This window comes from Hyla sarda, chromosome 2 (assembly GCF_029499605.1).
Source record: "Hyla sarda isolate aHylSar1 chromosome 2, aHylSar1.hap1, whole genome shotgun sequence".
NCBI lineage: Eukaryota > Metazoa > Chordata > Amphibia > Anura > Hylidae > Hyla > Hyla sarda.
The window spans coordinates 218,409,217-218,436,307 of NC_079190.1; the positions used below are offsets into that span (position 1 = coordinate 218,409,217).

General features: G+C 41.2%; 1 protein-coding gene across 2 annotated transcripts in view; it reads right to left on the bottom strand.

Annotated features, from left to right (window-relative positions):
- Positions 1-27,091, bottom strand: part of CAMKK1 (calcium/calmodulin dependent protein kinase kinase 1) — a 261,847-nt gene that overhangs the window by 49,997 nt on the left and 184,759 nt on the right. For both annotated transcript variants that reach the window (XM_056556398.1, XM_056556397.1), the window contains exons 10-13: positions 5,873-6,072; positions 4,959-5,012; positions 4,774-4,847; positions 1,392-1,479 (exon numbers count right to left, since the gene is read on the bottom strand). In XM_056556398.1, coding sequence (XP_056412373.1) covers positions 1,392-1,479; positions 4,774-4,847; positions 4,959-5,012; positions 5,873-6,072 — 416 coding nt within the window. The remainder of the gene's footprint in view (positions 1-1,391; positions 1,480-4,773; positions 4,848-4,958; positions 5,013-5,872; positions 6,073-27,091) is intronic.

Consider the following 27,091-nt stretch of genomic DNA (forward strand, 5'->3'; position numbering starts at 1 on the left):
AAGGCAGTTTCACAGTTTTAACTGCCCCCTTGAGCCCCTGTCGACTATAAGGGCATCCTCATGATGCTCTTACTGTTAAAGGGTAACTCTGCTGAAAATCTTTTTTTCTCAGTATGACCAGGATTCTAGTGTGCTAAAACTTGCTAAAACCTATGGGAATCTGAAACCGTGTCATGTCCAGTGACCAGCATCACTTCCCCTCCACAGCCAGCAATGTCCTCATTCACAAGGCCGTCGGCACATCTTCTCCCCTCCTCACTCTTACAGCGGAGAAGTGAAGCTGGACTGCATCACGCTCAGTGCCCTAACCCTTACCCTGGAACTCTGCTGTAAGAGAGAGGCAGGAAGGAGATGTGCCAATGGCCTAGCGAGGACATAGCTGGCTGTGGAGGGGAAATTGATGCGGCCACACTGGACATGATGTGGTTTCCGTTTTCCACAGGTTTTAGTAAACTTTAAAAAGCTGGCATTAACAAAAAAAAAAAAAAAAACCTTCACTTACCTTCCGCCACTCCCCCGGTACCTGGGCCCAACATGTCAAATTGCTGAGCTGCATGTTGTATGTCAGGCCCAAGCTGCAGGGACTCCAGGGACAGGAAAAGCAATACCGAAGCCACCAGTTGAGCAGCGGGAGTTAAGATACTGTTTATCTTTTTTTTTTTTTTTAGGCGCACCGTAATAAAGAAAAAAAGATTTTCACCAGGGTACCCCTTTTAACACTGCAGTAGATGGGGATGGGCCACCCTTTTGACAGTAATGTGATTACAGTTAAAATGTAACACCCAGTTTCTAGACCTACACTGTATGGAGAGGGGTTATTGATCTGTGTATAGGTGTGTTATGTTTTGTTTTTTAGTAACTATGTTAATGTCTCAAGCTCCAGGTAATATCAGTTCTGGAGCAATATAAGAGAAGCGACTGATATTCGTCACATATGATATAATGTCTCCGGAGGTTATATTAGTTCTGGAGCATTATAAGAGAAATTGCTAAAATCAGTCACACATGATGCAATGTCTCTAAAGGGTATATTAGTACTGGAGCTTTATAACAGGAGCGGCTGATATCAGTCACATATAATGTAAATGTTTCTGAATGTTGTCAGTCCTTGACTGAGACCCAAACCATTAAAAACATTTGTCATGTCCCTGTGAAATGTCAACTACACACATCATAGCAGAAGGCAGAACAAGCAAGCCATAGAATGTTACTTTCACAAGATGCTTCTTGGAACGGTGGTATCACAGGAAGCTTCTTGGCACGGGGGTTTGTGTAATATCTTACAGTCTTTTCTCATTCTCCCAAACATAGTTATGTTTTACATCCAAAAATCCCCATGCAGCAAATGAACATTCAAATATTAAATACAGTGATCCTAAATGTTATAATACCTTTATTTGTGGAACAGTTATCCTATCTTCTGGCTTCTTATCCAGCATTCTCACAATCAAGTCTTTCATTACATCACTAATGACTGGCCTTAAACAGGAAAATGACAAAAAATGATATACAATTCAATAAAATGTAGACACAATCTATGCTAAGGTGTTGTGCTAATAAAATGGTTTAGATAAAGCCGCCATGTCATTTTATGTAAATGAATTAATGTTGCTTCATTGTAAATTATAAATGAATATTATAAAAGGTCTGGTTCTCTCAACAAACTCCATTACAAGTGCCTGCATTTATTTAATATGTGATAAAGAGCCATTTTTAATGTATTATATTTCTTACGACCTGTGTGACACACAGAAGAGTCAACTAATTCTGTCTAATTACAGATCTTCTTAACTCTCATTTGAAGTCAGTTAAGGGGCTACTCATACACACAGTATACTGGGCAGATTTGATGCGCAGGATTTGAAGCTGTGTTCAGTCATTTAGTTTACATTGAAATCTGCAGCAGAAAATCCTGAATAGAATAGAATAGAATACTGTGTGTGTGTGTGTGTGTGTGTGAATAGACCATAAATGTGATGGTGGTAATGGTTACAACAAATTAAATAGGCACTGTCAGATTCAAAAATGTTGTATATGTTGTTTTGCCAAGATGTACATTAACCTTTCTAATATACTTGTTAAGAAATGTTTATTTCCTGCTTATAGAAATCATGGCTTATAATATCATGGCTTTGTCCAAGCTGAAGCACAGGCATGGACAAAATCCAGTAAGTGAGGGTGGGCTAGCACTCTTCTGTGCTCTCTCTCCTGTCAGATAGGGCAGGAGAGAGCACAGAGGAGTCATATCAGACAAGAGAGAGCACAGAGGAGTCATATCAGACAGGAGAGAGCACAGAGGAGTCCTATGAGACAGGAGAGAGCACAGAGGAATACTATCAGACAGGAGAGAGCACAGAGGAGTCCTATCAGACAGGAGGTAGCACAACAGAGTACTATCAGACAGGAGAGAGCACAGAGGAGTCCTAACAGACAGGAGAGAGCACAGAGGAGTACTATCAGACAGAAGAGAGCACAGAGGAGTGCTATCAGACAGGAGAGAGCACAGAGAAGTCCTATCAGATAAGAGAGAGCACAGAGGAGTACAATCAGATAGGAGAGAGCACAGAGGAGTACTATCAGATAGGAGAGAGCACAGAGGAGTCCTGTCTGATAGTACTCCTCTGTGCTCTCTCCTGTCTGATAGGACTCCTCTGTGCTCTCTCCTGTCTGATAGGACTCCTCTGTGATCTCTCCTGTCTGATAGAGAGCACTGAAGAGTCCTATCAGACAGGAGAGAGCACAGAGGAGTCCTATCACACAGGAGAGAGCACAGAGGAGCACTATCAGACAGGAGAGAGCACAGAGGAGTACCATCAGACAGGACTCCTCTATGCTCTCTTTCTGATAGTACTCCTCTGTGCTCTCTCCTGTGCGATGGCACTCCTCAGTGCTCTCTCCTGTCTGATAGGACTTCTCTGTGCTCTCTCCTGTCTGATAGCAGTCCTCCGTGCTCTCTCTTTGTCTGATAGGACAGGAGAAAGCACAGATGAGTCCTATCAGACAAGAGAGAGCACAAAGGAGTGCTAACCCACCCTCACTTACTGGACCATGCCTGTGCTTCAGCTTGGACAAAGCCATGATTTGTATAAAATATGAAGTATATTAGAAAGGTTAATGTTTTGCCAAGATTTACAACATATAAAAAGTTTTTGTATCTGACAGTACCCATTTACCAGATTCCATTCAAAGTGGTATACATTACAATTGGTTGAGTAAGATGGCTAATACAGTGCCTTGCATAAGTACTTACCCCCTCATGGTAAAACCACAGATTAAAATGTATTTCATTGCAATTTTATATAATGGGCCAACACAAAATAGTCAATCATTGGGGACATAACATGATTATTAAATAGGGTCAAGTCCACCTGTCTGCAATTTAATGCTCAGAGTTTGTTAGAGAGCATTACTAACAAACAGCAGCATTAAGATCAAGGAGCTCACCAAACTGGTCAAGAATAAAGTTGTGAAGAAGTACAAAGCAGGGTTAGGATAGAAAAAAAACATTCCAAGCTTTGAACCTTAGCACCATAAAATCTATCTTCAAAAACTGGAAAGAATATGGCAAAACTACCAAGAGGTGACACAGAAAATAGGTGAAAAAGGTGATCTGGTCAGATGAGACCAAACTTGAACTATGTGTGGTAGAAACCCAACACTGCCCATCACTCTGAGCACACTATGCCCACAGCGAAACATGTGGTGGTAGCATCATGCTGTGAGGGTGCCTCTTTCCAGCAGTTACAGGGAAACTGGTCAGTGTTGATGGAAAGAAGGAGCCAAATACAAGATAATTCTTAAAGAAAATCTGATGCAGTCTGCAAAAGACTAAAGACTGGTGTAGAGGTTCATCTTTTAGCAGGGCAATGGCATACAACCAGAGCTACAATGGTGTGGTTGTGATCAAAGCATGTCATAACATGGCCCCGCCAAAGCCCAGGCCTGGATCACACAAAGAATCTATGACAACACTTGAAAACTGCTGTTCACAGAAGGTCTCCATCCAATCTGCTGAGCTTTAGGTTTTTTGCCAAGAAGGATGGACAAACATTTCCATCTCTGGTAGAGTTATACCCCCAAAAGACTTACAGCTGTAATTGAAGAGAAATGTGGTTCCACCATGTACTGACTCAGAGGGGTGAATACTTATGCATCACACAGATGTCATCTTTTTTTGTTCTGATTATTGCTAAAAGGTATTTTATCTTTATTCCCTTTTAAAGTGCTATGCATGTTGGCCCTTATTTAATAAGAGTGGAGTGTAGTTTTCTTTGTGGGTTTTAATTCCCTACAATTTATTTTCAACGGTATTTACTAAGGTCTCCCTACATTTTCCACTTTCCCTACACTTTGCTTTTTTTACACATGCTCTGATCTGTAGGATTTTCTTTAGTAAATATGTTGAGGAAACCTTAGTACATATGTTGGGGTTTTGTCAAAATTTTCGGAACACGCCCCTTTTTCAGGTTTTCTTAGCAAAATGGAGAGTTAGTCGGGGTTTTTTCAATTCTGGCGCAAATTCTGGTGCAAAATCTGGCACAGATAGAATTTCTGGCGCAATGCGCTAGAATCTGGCGCACAACACGACAAAACATGTTGGGTTTGCAATAGTAAATGAGGGCCGTTGTGTTGATCAAATGGGCAAAGTCTATTCAAATCTGTTTGAATTCCAATTTGTAACAGTAGCAAAATGCAAGGCATCATACTTGTAGACTTTACGATTAGGACCAATATATAATAACACCACTGAATAACAGAACTCATATTACATACTGCTCCGGGAACTCCACTGGTTTATGTTTTATCATGTTGTGTAGAACCAAAATGTATTCATCCATGAAAGGACACTAAAAACAAATCACAAACATGAGATGAAGAGAAATAACCTGCTTGTAAGAGTTATTCAACACAGCCAATATACATTGGGTTTATGACGTATGTCTACTATGGTTGCTTACCTTTCCAAATACAAAACAATAAAGTGTGACTCCCATTGCCCAGATATCTAATGCCTAGTAACAGACAAAAAAAAAAAAAAAAAAAATTATAATATTAAATAAGAATGTAAATGGATCCTATTAATTATTGGCACTTCTCTAGTTACCATTATGTTACTAATGGTTTTAACTATATACGGTAGAGAACTCTGACAAGCCCATGAATGTCAAACAGCATAGCTTAATGTGGATCACAGGACATGGTGATATGAGTGTGTGTTGACATTTTGTATTAGATTTTTTAATAATCCATCCCGATTCATAAACTGAGAAGCTGACTTGCCAACTCGTCCCCTCTTTCCCCTTGATTCTTCTCCAATTCAACATTTATAACATTTCTAAAATGCCGTAATCTGCTAAAGCCCTTAGATTTCAGCTTATATCCTAACTCCTTTCTTGCTACACAAACATTCTATAGATACCTAGATCTCAAAAACTAGTCATTCCGAACCTAAGGTATAATTCTTCTTTTAGCTATGTGTCACAGTCTGAATCTACACATAATGTTAAATAATTGCAAAGTGTTTAAGGTGGAATTCTTTTTGTTGCAAATTCTAAAAAAAAATAGGCTTTGCAATCCCCCCTTTCCTCATCTATGTCAGTATTTTTGATGCATCTGTCAACTTTTCCTTAAGTGCAGATTTTTTCACTTATTAGCTGAGTGACTGAGTGGGCAGTTCCTACTGAGACAGTTAACAGTAATGAATGGGGACTGAATGACATCATATTAGGATCAGCGGGACAGGGGAAGGGGAGTATGACTTTTTTTTTTAAGTTCTTTCTTATTATTTCCCTAGACAACAATTTTAAACTGAAATATTTTAATAAAGTGTTAACTATTTCTCAAATGATCCCTATATAACATCAAACTTTACCTTTCCACTGAACCCCTGGCCAGAATCCGTGAGAGTTTCAGGTGCCATGAAGGCTGGAGTTCCAGCAGTACTTGAAAGAAGAGCATCATTGCCTTCAAACTGATTGCTTACTCCAAAGTCAGCTATTTTTATATGGCCATCATCTCCAAGAAGTAAATTTGATGGTTTTATGTCTCGGTGTATAATCTTCTGGTAATGTACTAAAAATAAAATAGAAAAGGAGTCTTAAACATACAATGATATGGGGCACGATGTATTATGTCATTATACTTAAAATAATATTCTCACCATATACTATATAATCAGGAAAAGTATTGTTGATATACTCAGAGCACCATAAGATCCAGAAACTTATATTGGACATTTATCAAGAAACCAAGGTAATATGGCTCGACACCCAAACCAACAGTTTTATTCCTGGATGCAATTACAATTTAAGCATATCACTTTTTTTTGTTTTTTGTTTTTTTTTTATAAATAAGTTAGATTCTTATACATGAATATATATCAATAACCATTCTTGTGTCATAAAAGAAAAATTATATGAATCAGGTATACATAAATAGAGGTATAAACAAAATGAGCTTGCAGACCTCTCCTTTCTTGTTAACATTTCTCTATGATTTAAGGATACTGCTGGAGAACAAAAGGTTGACTTATAAACTTTTTTTAAACTCTCCTTTCTTTTCATTCAGGTTTTTCATATAACCATGAAAGATTAAAAACAATACACTTAAGATATGTGACCAAAGAATACTCACGCAGGAGCCAAGGTAAATGTACAGTAAACACTTTGAACGAAAGGCTTAAAAATCACAGAAGCAACCAAAACACAAGTCCCTGACATAGATGAGATATAACTTTTAAGACAGGATGCGACTGGACATGGAGGGAGGGGATTGTTAGGTAGTTGCAGTGTTCTAGGTTGATCGTCATGGCAAGTCAAGTGGGCAGAGAGGAGTTGTCAGAGGGTCCACACCCCTTTACAGGTTCTCAGGCTCTTAAGATAAACTCAGGCAAACTCAGCTGCTCACATACTTACAAGTCTTCTAAGGTATAAGGGATGATGTCAATAGATAAATTGGCTAGGGGGTGGACGGTTTATTTCCTTAAGAATAGTAGCAACTGGTGGCCTACTGAGGTTTGTTCTGTGCCATTTAAGCGAGTAAGGTCAAGATCAGTACAGGCTCTCTCAGAGAAGTGTCACAAGAGGATTTTTAACATTTCTGATCAAGATAGGCATGTTCAAGGACTAATATTTTTTTTCCCCTCAGAAAGCTTCCTGAATCCAGTCACCATGCAAAACTAATTTATGCCCTTCTCATAGAGACATGGTAGCTGATGCAGAGGAAGTGTTATGAGCTGAGAATTATTTCATGGATCCACTAAGGCACGAGTAGACCTACTCATATTGCAGAAGATTAGCAGCCATGTTGGGGAGGGGGACTAGTAGATTAACAAGGCAAAATTTAGAGCAACTGGCTGTGTCAGGCTACAGAATGGAGATAATAAATTCCGCTGCAAGGAAGGAAAGTTGGTTGGACAAGAATGTGGTCTATCCTAATGTAAAGGGAATGTGGTCTACAGAAGTGCACGTAGTTACAATCTCGCACGACGAGTTCCTTCCATGCATCAGAGAGACGGAAACAGGTGAGTTTTTGGAAAACTGTGTGGGCAGTAGAAGACAATTGACGTGTGAGGATTGTAGGAGGCAGAGAAGACTTATCCATGTCCAAAATATGATTAGAGACTCTACGCAGAATATCTGTAACAGTGTCTTGTGCTTCTATGGTGGCGAACAGTTTGGAGAGGAAAGTGGTCTGATGGAGGCTGGAGGCACAGTAAAAGTCAAATGTGACTGGGTCCTACATGATGAGACCCATTACTATGAAGTACCTGCCATTGAGAACACTGATTGTAGAGTATGGAAAAAAATAAGGAGGTTTTCCTAGAGCAGATGGCCATTGGTAGGATAATAGGAGGCAGGCAAATAGAATGGAGAAGAGGAGGTAGAGAACTATGGGGGACATTTATCAATGTTTGTTTATGTATTCCTTTTTTTAGTTATTTTTTTCTTACTATTTTTTTGCTTATGTGCGACTTATTTATCAACTGCTTTCAGCCTGTTGATAAATTTCTTTCAGATAAGCAATTTTTCTTTTTTTGCTTTGGTAGTGGCTTTTTCTGCTCCATGTCTGAGCTGGAGTAAATTTAGTAGTTTTTTCACGCGATGCGACTTTTTTGCGACTTTCGCACTTGATAAATCTCTGACCACTGCAAGTCAAAAATCACTTTTTGCTTTGGTAAGCAAGATTTTTAATTTTTGCTTAGGACACTGAACATGCAAAAAGTCGCAGAAAAAATAGCGTAGTCGACAATTTTAAGCAAAAAAAAAACCTACTAAATGCTTTGATAAATGTCCCCCTATGACTCTTGGAGGCAAACCACATCAGCATGGAGGCCCTTGTAGCAATGAAAGGCTTATATAAGCTTTTTGGACAAATGAAAGACCTGGAAGTTAAGTGAAATGATAGTTACTGGTATGGCAAAGGTACAGAAAGTAGCCACAGTACAGTATGGATGTGAGTAGGACCCAGTCGAAGGGAGGGCTAGAAGTAAAAATTTATGACCATGTAGTTGCAATGTTATCAGGTTGGTGGGACAAAAGACATAAAAGAAAGTGGGGGTACAGACAAGACAGAGAGCCAAACACACAAAACTCATGTAAGACATGTAAATGTATAACCTAGCCAGTTCCAAAAAGGCTAAAGTGGCAAAGTGATGAAATACCAGGTAAAATGGTTAATAGATCTCCAAAGGGGGGATGTTGATCTAGGGATTTATTCTGATTGCTATACTTGGAGTTTTGAAGGCCGTTTCCCCCTAATATAGGACAAGTGGCATCTGTCTCATAACAGTTTTTTGCCTTCCTCTGGATCAAAATAGTAAGGATAGAGGTTGGAATAGAAGGGACACTCAACTATTTACTGTGACTACAGTATGAAAGATAAGGGTTATAGTGCCAATCTCATTACAGATAATTTTAGCATTCCCATCAATAGGGAGCTTAGAATTTCATTAATAAACCTACTGTTATGTGTTTAGAATGTTTTCCTTATTATGCAATAAAATGATTCATTGCAAAGCAGAGCTCCAGTGTATTATACTGAAAGGTAAACAGCAGGGCTGTCATTTTCATGTACATGTCAATCTGCTCAGTGGAAGAAGCCATTATTGTTAAACAGCTGTCACACATCCCCCTGTCACAGACATCACTGCGCAAAGATAATATTAGACCATAAACTGCAGTATGGGTGAAATAAGAAAACTACCGCAGAAATAATGCACACTCATAATAATTAGCTAAAATTAGCTTTTTAAGGATCACATCTGTCAAAATGCCATGCCAGCAGCACTATAGTAATGACAAACAGGAAAAACAAAACGGGTTGCATGACATTCCTCCAGGAAGAGTGAAACTGAACCACAAACATCAGTCAAATATACAAGAGCCAAAAAATACAGTGTAAATGAGGAACAAGTCTAGACTCACTCATTGTCCTCATATAGCAGCAAAACAACATTTCACATATCTATTAATGCCTCCATCCATGCCTAGAAAATAACACATTGTGTATGACATGTATGACATTCCCATGCCAATCCATCAAGTAAATATATGTGAAAAGAAAGAGTGCTTGATAAAGAAGTACTGGTCAGCTCTGCCAGACCTTCTAATATACCATCATAATTCATTTCATAGCTCTGGCTTGCTATAAAAATATAAATAAATATAAAGTTATGTAATGCTGCAGACCTTCCACATCTGTACTCATATACACCAATATGGCATATCATAAAATAATAATCATAATAATTCTATGACTATATAGGAATTTTTCACAATTTAACTTTCATGATATTTTGAGGCGCTTAATCTGGCGAAGAATAGGTAAGTACAATGTAAATGGAAATTATGTAGCAGCCCCTTTAAAAAATAAAATAAATAAATAAATAAAAAGAGTTCCATTACGTTGGTTGGCTTCGTATTCTTGCCGATAGGACATAAAATAATTTTAAAAAATGGATCAGACATTTTGCATGTCATTAAATTTCTAATTTACACTTTTGTGTAAAAAGTTTAAACTTGTTAGAGGCTTTACTTTACACCCGACACATAAAAAATGGGCAAGGCTTAGCAAAAAGGAAGTACTCCGGTGGGAAACGTTTCTTTTTAAAATCAACTGGTGCCAGAAAGTTAATATTTGTAAATTACTTCTATTAAAAAATCTTAATCCTTCCAGTACTTATTAGCTGCTGAATACTACAGAGTAAATTATTTTCTTTTTGGAACACAGTGCTTTCTGCTCACATCATGAGCACAGTGCTCTCTGCTGACATCTCTGTCCATTTTAGGAACTGTCCAGAGCAGCATATGTTTGCTATGGGGATTTTCTCCTACTCTGGACAGTTCTTAAAATGGACAGAGATGTCAGCAGAGAGCTCTGTGTTTCAAAAAGAAAAGAATTTCCTCTGTAGTATTCAGCAGCTAACAAATACTGGAAGGATTAAGATTTTTCAATAGAAGTAATTTACAAAGCTGTTTAACTTTCTAGCACCAGTTGATTTAAAAAACCGGAGTACCCCTTTAATGGACATTGTATCACTTATGAATATAATAAAGTTGGTATTGTACATTTTTTCTACTCCACTGAGTGCCAGATTCTTTCTTGGTTGGATTCTTTCCTTTAAGTTTCTTTTGCATTCATTGTTCATTACACGACTGCTGTGATCGCACATCTCGTACACCTGGAATGGTTGGAGTCTGAGAAGCAGAAAACTACAATATGTTGAGCAGTATCTGTTTTCCCTTCAGGAATTTTTTGCACTTCTTAATAAACTTGCAGCACCTTAATGCAATGCATATTTGCTAAAAACTGACATGAAAATGCACTCATATATGAAAGATAGCCTTATGCCTATCCCATGCATGTTGAAACTCCTTCACTGTATTTGCAGCTATCACTCCAACTAGATATGGTGGGATGCAGTTTGGAAACTGTGTGAATGAGCACTGACATATTCTGCAACACTGTACAGAGATTATCACATCAGTCCCCAATGGGGCTCACTCTCTAATTTCAGTAATTTTTCCTTTTTTTTTTTAAATTTTTTGAGGTGTGGGAGGAAACCCACAAAAACATTGGATTTGAACACAGGACCTTAGCAATGCAGGTCAACAGTGCTAGCCCTTGAGGCTTAAAAGGAATATAAAGCCATGTACTTTTCTGGAGGTCTGAGCACTTGCACACATGACCAATTGTCAATAATATAACGGATGGATGCAGCTGAGTTGGGCTGAAACAGATGTCACTGCAGGAATAGTGAAGGTGAATGTACATTATATGGGCAAAAAACAAACAAACCTGGAGAGCTTGTTTTAACATTATTCTTTTCATAACAGCCCTCAAAGCACACAGCCAAGGTCTTTTTTGAGCAAGATGTTTTTGCAACAAAAATATTTTGCAGTATTTCACAAATGTCTATAGATGACTAGGACAGGAGCATATGTATCACACATAATTGGCAAAACATTAAATGGAATTAGGCTGTCAATCAAACTGACTGAAGATCTGGAATGATTCACGTTGGGAGGTGTAATAGTTTAATCACATAGGACTGTACATTAACCCCTAATGATTGCAGCAATTACAGCTGGGAATCAATTTCTATGGCAACTGATCATTTCATGAGGTATGAAGTACTAAATTGTGATATTCTTCCCGCACAGTACTGTAACTGTTCAATACGCTAACAAATCTTTACAATAAGGGTATATGCAAAATCCGCAAGGTGTGAACGGGCTGAAATTTGGATTGCAGATTAAAAATCCACACTGCAGGTTAATTCCACAAGGAACATTTTTCCAACATGTGGATAAGATTTTGAGGAATTTTATCCATTTGGTGGTACTGTAAATCCAGACACTGAAACATGTTCTCTATTTCAACTCTGTTTCTGTTTTCCAATTGTCATTTTTAGGGAGCGGAGGCTGACCTCCAAGCTTTAGCTATAATGGTATATATACTGGTGTCATCTTAGGCTATGTTCACACGGCCATTTACTTCCGTCCTGCTTTTCTCCCGTCACTGTCTCCTAAACGGGCCATACTACTAACGAATGCAAAATGATGACATTCTGTGGCATCCTTTTGCATCCATCTTTCATCCATTAGTATGAAAAGTCAGCCACCTACAGACTCCCGCAGCCAGGACTACTACCAATCCCATCATGGAACAGACTCTTTTCCATGATGGGAGTAGTAGTTCCTGGCTGCAGGAGTCTGCAGGTGACTGGGGAGGCTAAATTAGTGATTGTACTGGGTCTCACTTCTTAGACCCGATGGGATCAGCAGTAATTAAGCATTGAGCAGGGAGCATGCTCCGCTCCCCTGAGATGTATAGAGTGTTTTTATTTTCATTTTTGAATCCCCCGCCGGGAGCCCTGAATGGCCAGTACCGAGGGGCCATTCAGGGCTCTCGGCAGGGTTTTTAAAAAGAACATTGTGAGTGGCAGCTGGGGCCATATCCATGGCTTGAGTCCTGCAGGAACGTACAGGAACAGCGTTCCTTTGCTTTTTCCAGAGGAGGAAAGCCGTACCTGTTGCATTAGTCCTGCAGAACCGACCTCTGTTCTTACCCTTCCTCAGTCTCCTCCCCCAGCCTGGACTGTTAGTTGCAGGAGATGTAAGACCTGTGATGATGTCACCATCACATGTTGGGGGCAGAGCTTAGCTGTGGAGGAGAGAAAAGATTGTGGCTGAAGGACCTGTGTGATGCTGTGGAGGAGACGGGGCTGAGCTGGAGGAGAGGTCACATGTCACTCCAGCAAGGTAATGTATTGTTATACCAGGTAAGGTATTGTTACAGTGTGTCACCACAGTAGTAGGGTAATTACATGAGGTGGAGGTTTGTTACAGCGTGTCACCACAGTAGTAAGGCGATTACATGAGAAGGAGGTTTTTTACAGTGTGTCACCCCAGTAGTAAGGAGATTACATGAGGAGGAGGTTTGTTACAGTGTTTCACCCCAGTAGTCAGGAGATTACAGGAGGAGGGGGTTTGTTACAGTGTGTCACCCCAGTAGTAAGGAGATTATATGAGGAGGGGGTTTGTTATAGTGTGTCACCCCAGTAGTAAGGAGATTACAAGAGGATAGATACAGTGTGTTATTGTGATGATAGGGACATAAGGAGGTTTTTGTTACAGTGTATTATCAGAATGATAACCCCTTAAGAACATTGGAGAGATATATAAAGACCTGTGCAAAGGAAAAGTGGAGCAGTTGCCCATAGCAACCAATCAGATAGCCTTTTTCATTTTTCAGAGGCCTTTTTAAAAGATAAAGAATCGATCTGATTGGTTGCTATGGGCAAATGGTCAATTTATCCTCTGCAAAGGTTTTAATAAATCTCCCCCATTGGAGGTAAATATACGTCTTGGTGCCCTGGTATTTAACCCCTTAAGGACCAAGCATTTTTCTGTTTTTGCACTTTCGTTTTTTCCTCCTTACCGCTTAAAAATCATCACCCTTTCAATTTTATATCTAAAAGTCCATATGACGGCTTATCTTTTGCACCACCAATTCTATTTTGTAATGACATCAGTCATTTTACCCAAAAATCTACGGCAATATGGGAAAAAAAATCATTGTGCGACAAAATTGAAGAAACAACACCATTTTGTAAATTTTGGAGGCTTCCGTTTCTACACAGTACACTTTTCCATAAAAATTATACTTTATCTTTATTCTGTAGGTCCATACGATTAAAATGATACCCACTTATATTGGTTTGATTTTGTCGTACTTTGGGAAAAAATCATAATCTACATGCATGAAAATGAATACATTTAAAATTGTCCTCTTCTGACCCCTTTAACTTTTTTATTTTTCCGCTTACAGGGTGATATGAGGGCTCATTTTTGCACCGTGATCTGAAGTTTTAATCTGTACCATTTTTGTTTTGATCTGACTTTTTGATCGCTTTTTATTCCTTTTTTTATGGTATAAAAAGTGACCAAATATATGCTATTTTGGACTTAGGAATTTTTCTGCGCATACCCTATTGACCGTGCGGTTTAACGATATATTTTTATAGTACGGAAATTTACGCACGTGGCGATATCACATATGTTTATTTTTATTATGTTTATATATTTTTTATATGGTATTTGGGAAAAGGGGGGTGATTTTAACTTTTAATAAGGAAGGGGTTAGTGTGTGTGTTTTTAAACTTTTTTTTTTTTTTTTTTGTCTCCTTAGGGGACTTTTAGGAGGAATCATTTGATTCCTCACACAGATCAAGGCGGTTCCATAGAACCACATTGATATGTGTGCTCTGTGCTCGATTGATAAAGTCTGGTCCACCCCACTGGACCACCCTGGAACGGGATAAAGACACCTTTAGACAACACTGTCAGCTTTGACAGCAGCGATCTAAAGGGTTAATAATGCCGGCCCCCAACTACAGGAATCAGCTGGGGGCCAGCCGGTATGACGTGGGCTTGAGTGGGGAGCCCGCGTCATACCTCGTTAACGCCACATGGATGAGCATAGACGTCCATGGTCGTTAACAGGTTAATGCACCAGGAAGTACACTTAGATCCTGAGCAGCAGACCAACTATCAAGCGAGTGCAGGAGCTGTCAGCAGCCGCGCACTCACAGTCAATGACTGAGAACGGTGTTCTTGCTGTTCTCCTTCATTTACCCCTTAAGTGCCGTCCGTAATCATGACACTTGAGCACCGGTCGCAATCACTGTCCCACTAAACCGATTGGCTATGCCACATGTAGACGGCGCTGTCAGCTTTGACAGCAGCGATCTAAAGGGTTAATAGCTGGCCGCATGTCGGCTATTAATGCCGGCCCCCAACTACAGGAATCAGCTGGGGGCCGGCCGGTATTACGCAGGCTCGAGTCACTTTAACAGAGCAATGGCTGCTGGGAGTAGATGTGCTGAGACAGTCACGTCTGCTAGAATACACCGGGCCCTCCGTTGCCTGCCAATGAGGAGCAGAAAAGCCACTACTGTGAAGTCAGACTGTGATGGTAACAAACTTCGGTCGGGGCCTACTGCCATATAGGGGCTATGCAGGAGGGCTGGTAATCTCTACATGGGGGCATTATTACTGTTTGGAGCACTATAGATGTTGGAAAAGTGCGGAGCCTAAAATGTTTGTCTTGCAGGTTCTGTGGAGACGAGTTGTGTCTGTAATGAATTGTCATGGCATTCTGGGCCAGATGGAGAAGAAAAAGGAAAGTAACTGACTCTGATCAGAGAAGACGTCACTCGCAAGTCACCTAATGTAACTGTATGTAATCACTTATATGGTCTGCAGAGCCGGTGTACAGCTGATATCTACCATTATATGGTCACCATATGTGGGAATATTTGTAGAAGTGAAGGGTAGGGGGCAGTAGTTACATCTGTTCTCTCCTTCTCTGGCTACTATATATGGTTCTATATATTCACATCATGATTTAAGCTTAAAATTAGAGTATATATTCTGTCAACATATACTGTGGTGTAGTGGCAATGCCCCCATTTACTTTAGTGGCCTAAACATAGTCAAGGGCTAGTGTTTATGTTTAGTCCATTTTCTGCATGTATATGTTCACTTAGTGTGACTAAAAAGTGTGGTCTGCTGTGCTTTACAGTGCTGTAAAGCGTGTTTAAATGGTGAAGTGAACAGCCCCCTAGTAGGATAAAACACAGGTTTAACTTGTTATAAAAAATGTGTATACAGTTAATATCTGTGACTGAGCAATGAGTCTTGCCCTGTTACTAAACTCTTATAAACTGTAGGCAGCTGTATGCCTGTGGCCTGTAAGAAGCCTATAACCGTGCAGGATGTCAAGTTTTAGCTTGGACGTTTTTTTTTTGTTGTTGTTGTTTTCCTGTTTTTGCAGGGGGTGTATTAGAAATCTTGGGTGAATTCCCACACTTTTTTTTCCAGGATTTGATCCCTGGCCATATCTATATTAAAAGCGCTGTGGGGGGCAAAATATATAGCACTGCAGGGGGGCAGACATATAACGCTATATATTTAGCCCCCCCCCCCCCAGCACATTTATAATATGCCCCCTGCAGCGCATTTATAAAGATATGACCCCCCCACAGCACATTTATATTGTGCCCCCCGCAGCGTATTTATCAAAATATGCCACCGCAGCGCTATATGTGAAAAGTATACTATCAGCATTGCATCTGCCAGCCGGGTTCCCTGTCAGATAGGCTGCTGATAGAATACTTTTCACACATAGCGCTGCAGTGGCATATGTATATAGGTGCGCTGTGGGGGCATGATAACGCTATATGTCTGACCCCCCCGGCACAACTATATACATATGCCCCCACAACGCAATGTGTGAAAAGCTGCTGGCCCGATGCGCTGCTGATAGAATACTTTTCACATATAGCGCTGCGGTGGCATATTATGATAAATGCGCTGCGGGGGTTATATATTTATAAATGCGCCAGCGGGGTAAAATCTTTATAAATGCGCTGCAGGGGGCATATTATAAATGCGCTGGGGGGGCTAGCTATATAGCACTATATGCTTGCCCCCCCCTGCAGCGCCATATATATCTTGCCCCCCACAGTGCTTTTAATATAGATATGGCCCCCGCTGCCACTCACAATATTTATTTTAAAAACCCCACTGGGAGCCCTGAATGGCTCCTCAGTATCGGCCATTCAGGGCTTCCATGGGGGATTTAAAAATGAAAGTAAAAACACACGATACATCGTAGAGTAGCGGAGCATGCCACCCGCTCCCCTGCTTAATAACTTCTGATCGCATCGGGTCTCAGAAGTGAGACCTAATGCAATCAATCCCTTAGCCCCTGTACTACTACTCCTGACATGGAACAGACTCTGTTCCATGATTGGGGTAGTAGGAAAAGCACTAATGTAGTCTCCCCAGCCACCCGCAGACTCCTGCAGTTGGGTGAACTACTACTCCAATCATGGAAACAAGTCTGTTCCATGATGGGAGTAGTAGTAGTCCCACAACACTGCAGGAGTCTGCTGATTTCATCTCTTCTAAGCATGCTCAGAAGTAATAACTGATATTATAAACCAGGTGCAAACGGATGACAGTAAAGGGGTATTCCAGGAATTTTTTTAATTTGACTATGCTACAGGGGCTGTAAAGTTAGTGTAGTTCATAATATAGTGTCTGTACCTGTGTGTGACAGTTTTCTCACAATTCTTCTGTGATTTCATCCCCAATATTTATTTTTAACAGCATACAAAATTACTGTTGTCTCAAATTTTCCCCAGGTTGCAATGCTGCTGAGACCTGACCTCACTAGAAATAAACTCAAAAAGGAAATACCAGTTCACAAAAAGGTAGCCACAGTATTATGGTAATCTCACAACATAGCCATTTAGCCCCAAGACAAGCACAGATCCTCCCTAAGCATGTCCATTACTGTCTGGCAGGTACGTACTAAAATCACCTTATGGTGGATAACCCCTTTAAAGGCTAATCCGTTTGCTATAGATTTCAATGTTAAATTTATAATACCAGTTTCTATTCCGTTATTTTGGACGGGAGAAAGATACTGCATGCACCGTCTTTTTTCACGTCAGCAAAAACGGAACAGAAAGCAAATGTGTGCAAACAGTTGATAAAGGATTGTAAAAAAAATCCCATTGACATCAATGGGAGTATTTTATAGCCGTTTTCAACCTGTTTGAAAAATTATCTATCGGATTGATAACGGGCATTTTATTAACGGGGGGCAGACAACCGTGTGAACAAGCCCTTATACTGTAGAAGAATTGGAGATCAGAAGACTGATTAACCGATCTACATATATTCAGGTTAACCAGTGTGACAATTACATGGGGGACATTTATCAATGTTTGCTGATGTATTCCTTTTTTTAGTAGATTTTTTCCCTTACAATTTTTTTTGCTTGCGTGCAACTTATTTATCATCTGGCTGCAGCCTGTTGAAAAATTTGTTGCACGTAAGTGGCTTTGGTAGTGGCTTCTTCTGCTCCAAGGTTGAGCTGGAGTATATTTTGTGGTGTTTTTCATGCGATGCGACTTTTTTGCCACTTTCACACATGATAAATCTCTGACCACTGCAAGTTCAAAATTACTTTTTTGCTTTGGTAAGCAACTTTTTCTTTTTTTTTTTTGCTTAGTGAGCTTGAAGATAAAAAAAAGTTGCAGGAAAAAAAGGGTAGTCGCATGTGCAACTTTTTTGCGACAATTATAAGCAAAAAAAAAAAAAGCACTACCGGTAAATGCTTTGATGTCCCCCATAGTGTTGTAAATGGGGTTTTCCAGAATCACTATATAGATAGCGTTAGTTTGTTTACTGGCAGAACGCACACTTTAATATAGCAAAGGTTGTGTGCCTCACAAAACAAGCCAGGCGTATACAATTTAGTAACATACATTTTTCTTGAAGTAAATTGTTTCGATGTCCTAGAGAAGGGACGTCAATCCTGATGTTCTAATATTCTGTTAATCATACAAAAACATTTTTGCTTTAGGATTCATTGGAGCAAACAAGAAAGTAATGGTTGTTGCTATTAATAATAAAATATGTGGGCTGGAATCTCCTACCTTCCAAACATTGGAGTGTTTCTAGAAGCTGATTGCATTTAAACTGGGTAATGTCTTCATGTTAGATCTTCTATCTATATCTAGGATGAGATCAGTCACACCCGACAGTCACCATGTTAAAGGGGTACTCCGGTCAAAATCTAGTTTTTTTTTTTTATAAATCAACTGGTGCCAGAAAGTTAAACAGATTTGTAAATTACTTCTATTAAAAAATCTTAATCCTTCCTGTACTTATTAGCTGCTGAATACTACAGCGGAAATTCTTTTCTTTGTGAAACACAGAACTGTCTGCTGACATCACGAGCACAGTGCTCTCTGCTGAAATGGACAGAGATGTCAGCAGAGAGCACTGTGCTCATGATGTCAGCAGACAGCTCTGTGTTTCAAACGGAAAATAATTTCCACTGTAGTATTCAGCAGCTAATAAGTACAGGAAGGATTAAGATTTTTTAATAGAAGTAATTTACAAATCTGTTTAACAGCTGGCACCAGTTGATTAAAAAAATCTGGCACCAGTTGATTAAAAAAAAAAAAAAAAAAATGTCTCCCCTTTAAATATCCTGATCAATACATATTTGCTGGCTATACTATAGAATGTGTGCATTAGTATTCAGACATACATTTTGAGATAATTTTCCTTTTGTGTTTAGATAAAATTAGGCAGATGTATCAAAAATGAAAGCAGCAGCATTAACACTTAACCCCTTAAGGACTCATTGTGGCCTTGAGGACACAGCCAATTTTCATTTTTGCATTTTCATTTTTTCCTCCTCGCTTTTTAAGAGCCAGAACTCTTATTTTTCTATTCACAGACCTATAGGAGGGCTTGTTTTTGGCACATCCAATTTTACTTTATAATGACACCTTTAATTTGACCATACAATACACAGCAAAATGTGTGTGTATGTGTGTGTGGGGGTTATTTGTGATTATTTGTGGGGAGGAATAAAAAATTATTTCACAATTTAGCAAATTTTGCAGCAATGCACTTTATGGTAAAAATTTACTGTTCTCTTTATTCTTTAGGTCAATGCGGTTAAAATGATCCTTGTCTATTATTGTACTACTTGAGTAAAAAGGCAGACTTTTTTTTAAACAAAATCATTGCCCCCTATAACTTTTTTTTATTAAATAGTTACATTTTTTATTTAATAGTTCGGACAATGCTGCACATGGCAATTCCAAGTATGCTTTTTATTTTGATTTACAATATATTTTTTAGAAAATAAGAAAAAAAAAAGGAGATTATGGAGATTACCAGTTCACAAAAAGCTAGTCACAGTATTATGGTAATCTTACAACATAGCCATTTACCCAAGACAAGCGCAGATCCTTCCTAAGCATGTCCATTACTGTCTGCCAGGTACGTACTAAAATCACCTTATGGTGGATAACCCCTTTAATAATTCAGATGCCGGTGCAGTGCCGTAGATTATGATTTGCCATATATTGTGATGGAGTGACAGCAGTTTTCCCTGCTCGAGCGCTCCGTCTCCATTACATTCTATAGGCTGACACTCGCACACCACCCCCCAACCATTGGTTACTGCGGGGGCTGGAGGGGCGGGCGAGTGTCACGACAGTCTCACTTGGGCTATCACAGGGAGAGGATCTCTCCCTGTGATAGCCTGAAGCTACACGGAGCTCTCATGGCCTCTGTGGCCCGATTCGTAATCTAACCACAGAAGCTAATACTTTTATTGTTTTATTGCCTCCCGCCAGCGCGCTCTTTCGCCATCGCTATCGGGATCCCTATGCCCGATAGCGCTGTCAACCGCTTGCCTCCCTGCCCGCTGCTCTACTCCCCGTCCCCTGTTAACTCTCAGGGAACGGGGAACAGAAAGTAGAGCAGCGGGCGCAGCTAAAGTAGTGCTGCGCATGCGTGTGCAGCTAAAGTAGTACTACGCATGCGCAGAACTACGCAAATAGCGTAGGTAGGTAGATTAGTGTAGGTTGTAATTTAGCATAGTTTAGGCACCACAACTCCCAGCATGGTATGCTGGGAGTTGTAGTTTAACTTACATTAGAAGCAAAGGGAGTACAACTCCCAGCATGCCAAGACAGCTTAAGGCTGCCCAGGCATGCTGGGTGTTGTAGTTTAGGACTACAACTTCCAACATGTTCAGACAGCGAAAGGCTGCCCAGGCATGCTGGGAGTTGTAGTTTAGCTTAGATTAGACAGCGAAGGAACCACAACTCCCAGCATGCCCACACAGCTGAAGGCTGCCCGGGCATGCTGGGAGTTGTAGTTTAGCTGATGGGACCACAACTCCCAGCATGCCCGGACAGCTAAAGGCTGCCCAGTCATGCTGGGAGTTGTAGTTTTACACAGGTATAAAGTAGTTAGAGTAGCGTTCGCTCAATTTTCGCGTAGCTTTAGTTTAGTGTTAGCGCAGTTTTACAGTTTTTAGCATAGCATAGTGTTAGCGCAGTTGTAGCATATTTAGCATAGGGTAGTGTTAGCGCAGTTGTAGCGTAGCTTAGTGTTAGCGCAGTTTTAGTGTATTTAGCTTAGCTTAGTGTTAGCGCAGTTTTAGTGTATTTAGCGTAGTGTAGTGTTAGCGCAGTTTTAGTGTATTTAGCGTAGTGTAGTGTTAGCGTAGAGTAGCTTAGTGTTAGCGCAGTTTTAGTGTATTTAGCGTAGTGTAGCATTAGCACAGTTTTAGCGTATTTAGCGTAGCGTATTGTTAGCGTAGTCTCAGAGTACTTAGCGTAGTGTAGTGTTAGTCCAGTTCTAGCATAGTTGGCGTAGTTGTACACGGGTGTAGTGTAGCTAACTTAGTTTTACAGGCAGAGGAAGTGTAGTTTAGCGTGGGGTGTAGCTTAGCTTAGTCATAAAGTGAAGGGGCTACAACTCCCAGCATGCCCAGAAAGCCAAAGGCTGTCCGGGCAGGATGGAAGTTGTAGTTTTGCAAAAGTAGCAGAGGCAGTTGCGCTCTGCTACGTTAATGTAGTATACGCCCACCTGTATAGATGGCTGGATATGGTGATCACAAGGCCACTTACCCACCTCCGTTCTTGCTCCGTCACTGGACTTTTAGCAATGCAGGAAGATGACGGAGCTGGAACGGGGGTGGTAAGTTAGGCTCTCCAGGTACTAACCCATTTTTTTGTGTTTTTCTTCTCGTTTCAGATACGTGAATGCGGAGGACTACATCGGAATCGGTGGACTACGATGATGACCTACATTTTTTTTCTTTTCTTTTAATAAAATGGTGAACGAGGGCTGTGGGGAAGTGTTTTTCCTAAAAAAAAAAAATTTTAAATTGTGTGTGCTTTTTTTCTTTGTTATTACTTTACAGGCTTAGTAGTGGAAGCCCTCTTGTAGACGGAGTCCATTACTAAGTCGGGTCTTAGCGTTAGCCCCAAAAACAGCTAGCGCTAACCCCCAACTATTACCCCGGTACCCACCGCCACAGGGGTACCAGGAACCGCCGATACCAACAGGTCTAGAGCGCTACAAATATGGCGCTCTTGGGCCTAGGCGGTAACAGGCTGGCCTTATTTAGGCTGGTGAGGGCCAGTAACAATGGTCCTTGCCCACCCTGTTAACGTCAGACTGCTGCTGTTTGGTTGGTATTTGGCTTAAAATGAAAAGACGGGGAACCACACACGTTTTGTTTGTTTTTTAATAAAAAAAAAACAAAAACAAAAAAAAACATGTGGCTCCCCGTCTTTTCATTTTCAGCCAAATGCCAACCAAACAGCAACAGCCTGACGTTACCAGGGTGGGCGAGGACCATTGTTACTGGCCCTCCCCAGCCTAAATAACGCCAACCTGTTACCTCCTAGGCCCAAGAGTGCCATATTTGGCACTCTGGGCCTGTTGGTATCGGCTCTTCCCGGTACCCCTGTGGCGTTGGGTACCGGGGTAATAATTCGGGGTAAGCGCTAGCTGTTTTTGGGGCTAACGCTAAGACCAGACTTAGTAATGGACTCCGTCTACAAGACGGCTTCCACTACTAAGCCTGTAAAGTAATAACAAAGAAAAAAAGCACACACAAGTTAAAACATTTTTATTAGGAAAAACACTCTCCCACAGCCCTCGTTAACCATTTTATTAAAAGAAAAGAAAAAAAATGCAGGTCATCATAGTAGTCCACCGATGTAGTCCTCCGCATTCACGTATATGAAGCCTAACTTACCACCCCCGTTCCAGCTCCGTCATCTTCCTGCGTTGCTACAAGTCCAGTGACTGAGCAGGAACGGAGGTGGGCAAGTGGCCTTGTGATCACCGTATCCAGCCATCTATACAGGTGGCTGTATACTACATTAACGTAGCAGAGCGCAACTGCCTCTGCTACTTTTGCAAAACTACAACTTCCATCCTGCCCAGACAGCCTTTGGCTGTCTGGGCATGCTGGGAGTTGTAGCCCCTTCACTTTATGACTAAGCTAAGCTACACCCCACACTAAACTCTCTAAACTACACTTCATCTGCCTGTAAAACTAAGTTAGCTACACTACACCCGTGTACAACTACGCCAACTATGCTAGAACTGGACTAACACTACACTACACTACGCTAACTACTCTGAGACTACGCTGCGCTCACTACTCTAAGACTACGCTAACAATACGCTACGCTAAATACGCTAAAACTGTGCTAACGCTACAGTACACTAAATACATTAAAACTGCGCTAAAACTAAGCTACGCTAAATACGCTAAAGCTGCGCTAACACTAAGCTACTCTATGCTAAAACTGCGCTAACACTACACTACGCTAAATACACTAAAACTGCGCTAACACTAAGCTACGCTAAATACACTAAAACTGCGCTAACACTAAGCTACGCTAAATACACTAAAACTGCGCTAACACTAAGCTACGCTAAATACACTAAAACTGCGTAACACTACGCTAAATACACTAAAACTGTGCTAACACTAAGCTGCGCTAAATACACTAAAACTGCGATAACACTACGCTAAATACACTAAAACTGCGCTAACACTAAGCTACGCTACAACTGCGCTAACACTACGCTATGCTAAATACGCTACAACTGCGCTAACACTATGCTACGCTAAAAACTGTAAAACTGCGCTAACACTAAACTAAAGCTACGCTAAAATCGCGCTAACACTACGCTAACTACTTTATACCTGTGCAAAACTACAACTCCCAGCATGCCTGGGCAGCCTTTAGATGTCTGGGCATTCAGGGAGTTGTAGTCCAGAACTACAACTCCCAGCATGCCCGGGCAGCCTTAAGCTGTGTGGGCATGCTGGGAGTTGTAGCCCCTTCGCTGTCTAATCTAAGCTAAACTACAACTCCCAGCATGCCTGGGCAGCCTTTAGCTGTCTGGGCATGCTGGGAGTTGTTGTCCTAAACTACAACTCCCATGCTGGGAGTTGTGGTGCCTAAACTATGCTAAGTTACAACCTACACTAATCTACCTACCTACGCTATTTGCGTAGTTCTGCGAATACGCAGTACTACTTTAGCTGCACACGCATGCGCAGCACTACTTTAGCTGCGCCCGCTGCTCTACTTTCTGTTCCCCGTTCCCTGAGAGTTAACAGGGGACGGGGAGTAGAGCAGCGGGCAGGGAGGCAAGCAGTTGACAGCGCTATCGGGCATAGGGATCCCGATAGCGATGGTGATCGAGCGCGCTGGCGGCAGGCAATAGAACAGTAAAAGTATTAGCTTCTGTGGTCCGATTACGAATCGGGCCACAGAGGCCATGAAAGCTCCGTGCAGCTTCAGGCTATCACAGGGAGAGATCCTCTCCCTGTGGTAGCTCAAGTGAGACTGCCGTGAGCTGCGATGCGTGAGTATTAAATAAGTCATGTGACACTCGCTCACCCCCCCTGCAGTAACCAATGGTTGGGGGGTGGTGTGCGATTGTCAGCCTATAGAATGTAATGGAGACGGAGCGCTCGAGCAGGGAAAACTGCTGTCACTCCATCACAATATATGGCAAATCACAATCTACGGCAATGCACCGGGATTGGCATTGATCGCGGCGTCTAAAGTGTTAAGTCCCAGACAGCAAGGGCGTACATTAACGCCCAATGTTGTCTGGAAGTTGAAGAGAACCTGTCAGCAGAAAAAGATGTCTGTTTTTTTTCTAATTTTCCATCGTATTGTTTATGTTTAACCCCTTAAGGACGCAGCCCTTTTTCACCTTAAGGACTGAGCCCTTTTTCGCAATTCTGACCACCGTCGCTTTACGAATTATTTACGTGAAAACGCTTTTACAGAATATTCTGATTCTGAGATTGTTTTTTTGTGACATTTTCTACTTTATTTTGGTGGTAAATTTTCGGCGTTACTTGCATCCTTTTTTGGCCAAAAATCCCAAAATTTCATGAAAACTTTGAAAATTTTGCATTTTTCTAACTTTGAAGCTCTCTGCTTGTAAGGCAAATGGATATTCACTATAAATTTTATTTTTATTCACAAATACAATATGTCCACTTTATGTTGGCATCATAAAATTGACATATTTTTGCTTTTTTTAAAAATTAGAGGGCTTCAAATTAGAGCAGCAATTTTCAAAAAATTCATGAAAATTGCTAAATCTGAAGGGACAGATGTTTCAGAACTACAACTCCCAGCATGGCTGGGCAGTCCAGGCATGCTGAGAGCTGTAGTTTGGTAACATCTGGAGGGCTACCGTTTGGGCACCACTGTAACAGTGGTCTCCAAACTGTGACCCTCCAGATGTTGCAAAAGTACAACTTCCAGCATCCCCCTCCCCACAGTAGTTTCCCTACCTGACCCACGATCCAGCAGTCACCAGCGTCGATCGGGGATCTCCAGGCATCTTCTCCTGCAGGTACCGACCTCCATCTTCTTCCCACGATCCCCTCGACATCCAGGGGTGGGCAGAACGGGGGTTGCCATGGCAACCCACTGTCCTGCTCTGCCATTGGTCAGAATCAGTTCTGACCAATGGCAGGGGATAGGAGGAGATCGCAGCTCTGCGACCTCACTCCTAGCCCTCAAGATGATCGGGGCTGTCCCTGACAGCTCCGATCATCGCTATTTTCCGGGTGATCGGGTCACCAGAGACCCGATCAGCCCGGAATAGCAGAAAATCGCATGTCTGAATTGACATGCGATTTTCTGCGATCGCCGACATGAGGGGGTCTCAGGGCCCCCCTGGGCGATGTGCCGGGGTGCCTGCTTAATGATTTCAGCAGGCATTCCGGTCTGGTCCCCAACCGGCTAGCGTCGGGGACCGGAATTCCCACGGGCGTATGCATACGCCCCACGTCCTTAAGGACTCGGGATTCAGGGCGTATGCATATGCCCGGCGTAATTAACAGGTTAAAATAATGCTGAAATGCTTCAGTTTTTAATCTGCCCATTAGTTCTAAAAATACACTTCCTGTTCTGTAGAGACAATTTTTCATCAGTCTCCTCACTGGCATGATTACAGTGAACGGTGACACCTATGTATAGATTAAACAAACAAATGCCAGAGGAGCTGTGCTAGGGTACTATAAACCAAAAAAATATCCAAACCCCACACCTAGAGGCTGCTCCAGGTGGGGGTGCAAAACCCTATTTGAAGCACCCTCCTTAAAACTTCACTTTTATTTCAAATGCATATTAAAATGTAATTGGGGTGTACAGAAAAGTTTAAAAAACCCAGCTGATCTTGTCCAACTGATATAATTATATTGCTATTTGGTATTCCAAATCGTGTATATCCTGTGCCTGTAGTGCTACAGGATCTATATTGTGGACACTCCGCTGTATCTTAAAACCAAACAAACAATGCCTCCCCTACATGTTTCGTGACAGCAGTCATGTCATCAGGGGTATATGAGGCATGATGACGTGACTGCTGTCACGAAACATGTAGGGGAGGGATTGTTTGTTTGGTTTTAAGATACAGCGGAGTGTCCACAATATAGATCCTGTAGCACTGCAGGCACAGGATATACACGATTTGGAATACCAAATAGCAATATAATTATATCAGTTGGACAAGATCAGCTGGGTTTTTAAAACTTTTCTGTACACCCCAATTACATTTTAATATGCATTTGAAATAAAAGTGAAGTTTTAAGGAGGGTGCTTCAAATAGGGTTTTGCACCCCAACCTGGAGCAGCCTCTAGGTGTGGGGTTTGGATACCTATGTATAGATAACACAAGATTCACCATTCCCAATAGGTGATAATTACAGCTTTCTGCCTTCCCCTCCCTACACAAGTCACAATGAAATCCTAGAAATCCTTCCTATAGAAGTCAGCTCCCGTCTGAGGTTTCCTATGTCCATGTGGCTGTGGTAAAGCATATCTCTAAATGCTGTTAACAGAGCAGAAGTTCATGTAATATGGCTGCCCCCACAGTAATGTACAGAATAAACTTTAGTTAGAATAAAGAAGTAGAACACAAACGAACATTCAGTATCTGAGCTCAAGTCAGGGCAGTGGCCTCTTTGTTTATACAGTGGTCCCTTAAGTTAAAATATTAATTGGTTAATTGTAGTTTTGCAACCGCTGGGGGCACCCTGCTTGGGAAACACTGGTCTATGTAGAGGACAGGAGCTTCTTCGGGGTCCTGTCCAGTACACGCAATGTCCTAAAAAAGTAACATGGAGCCACCCTCAC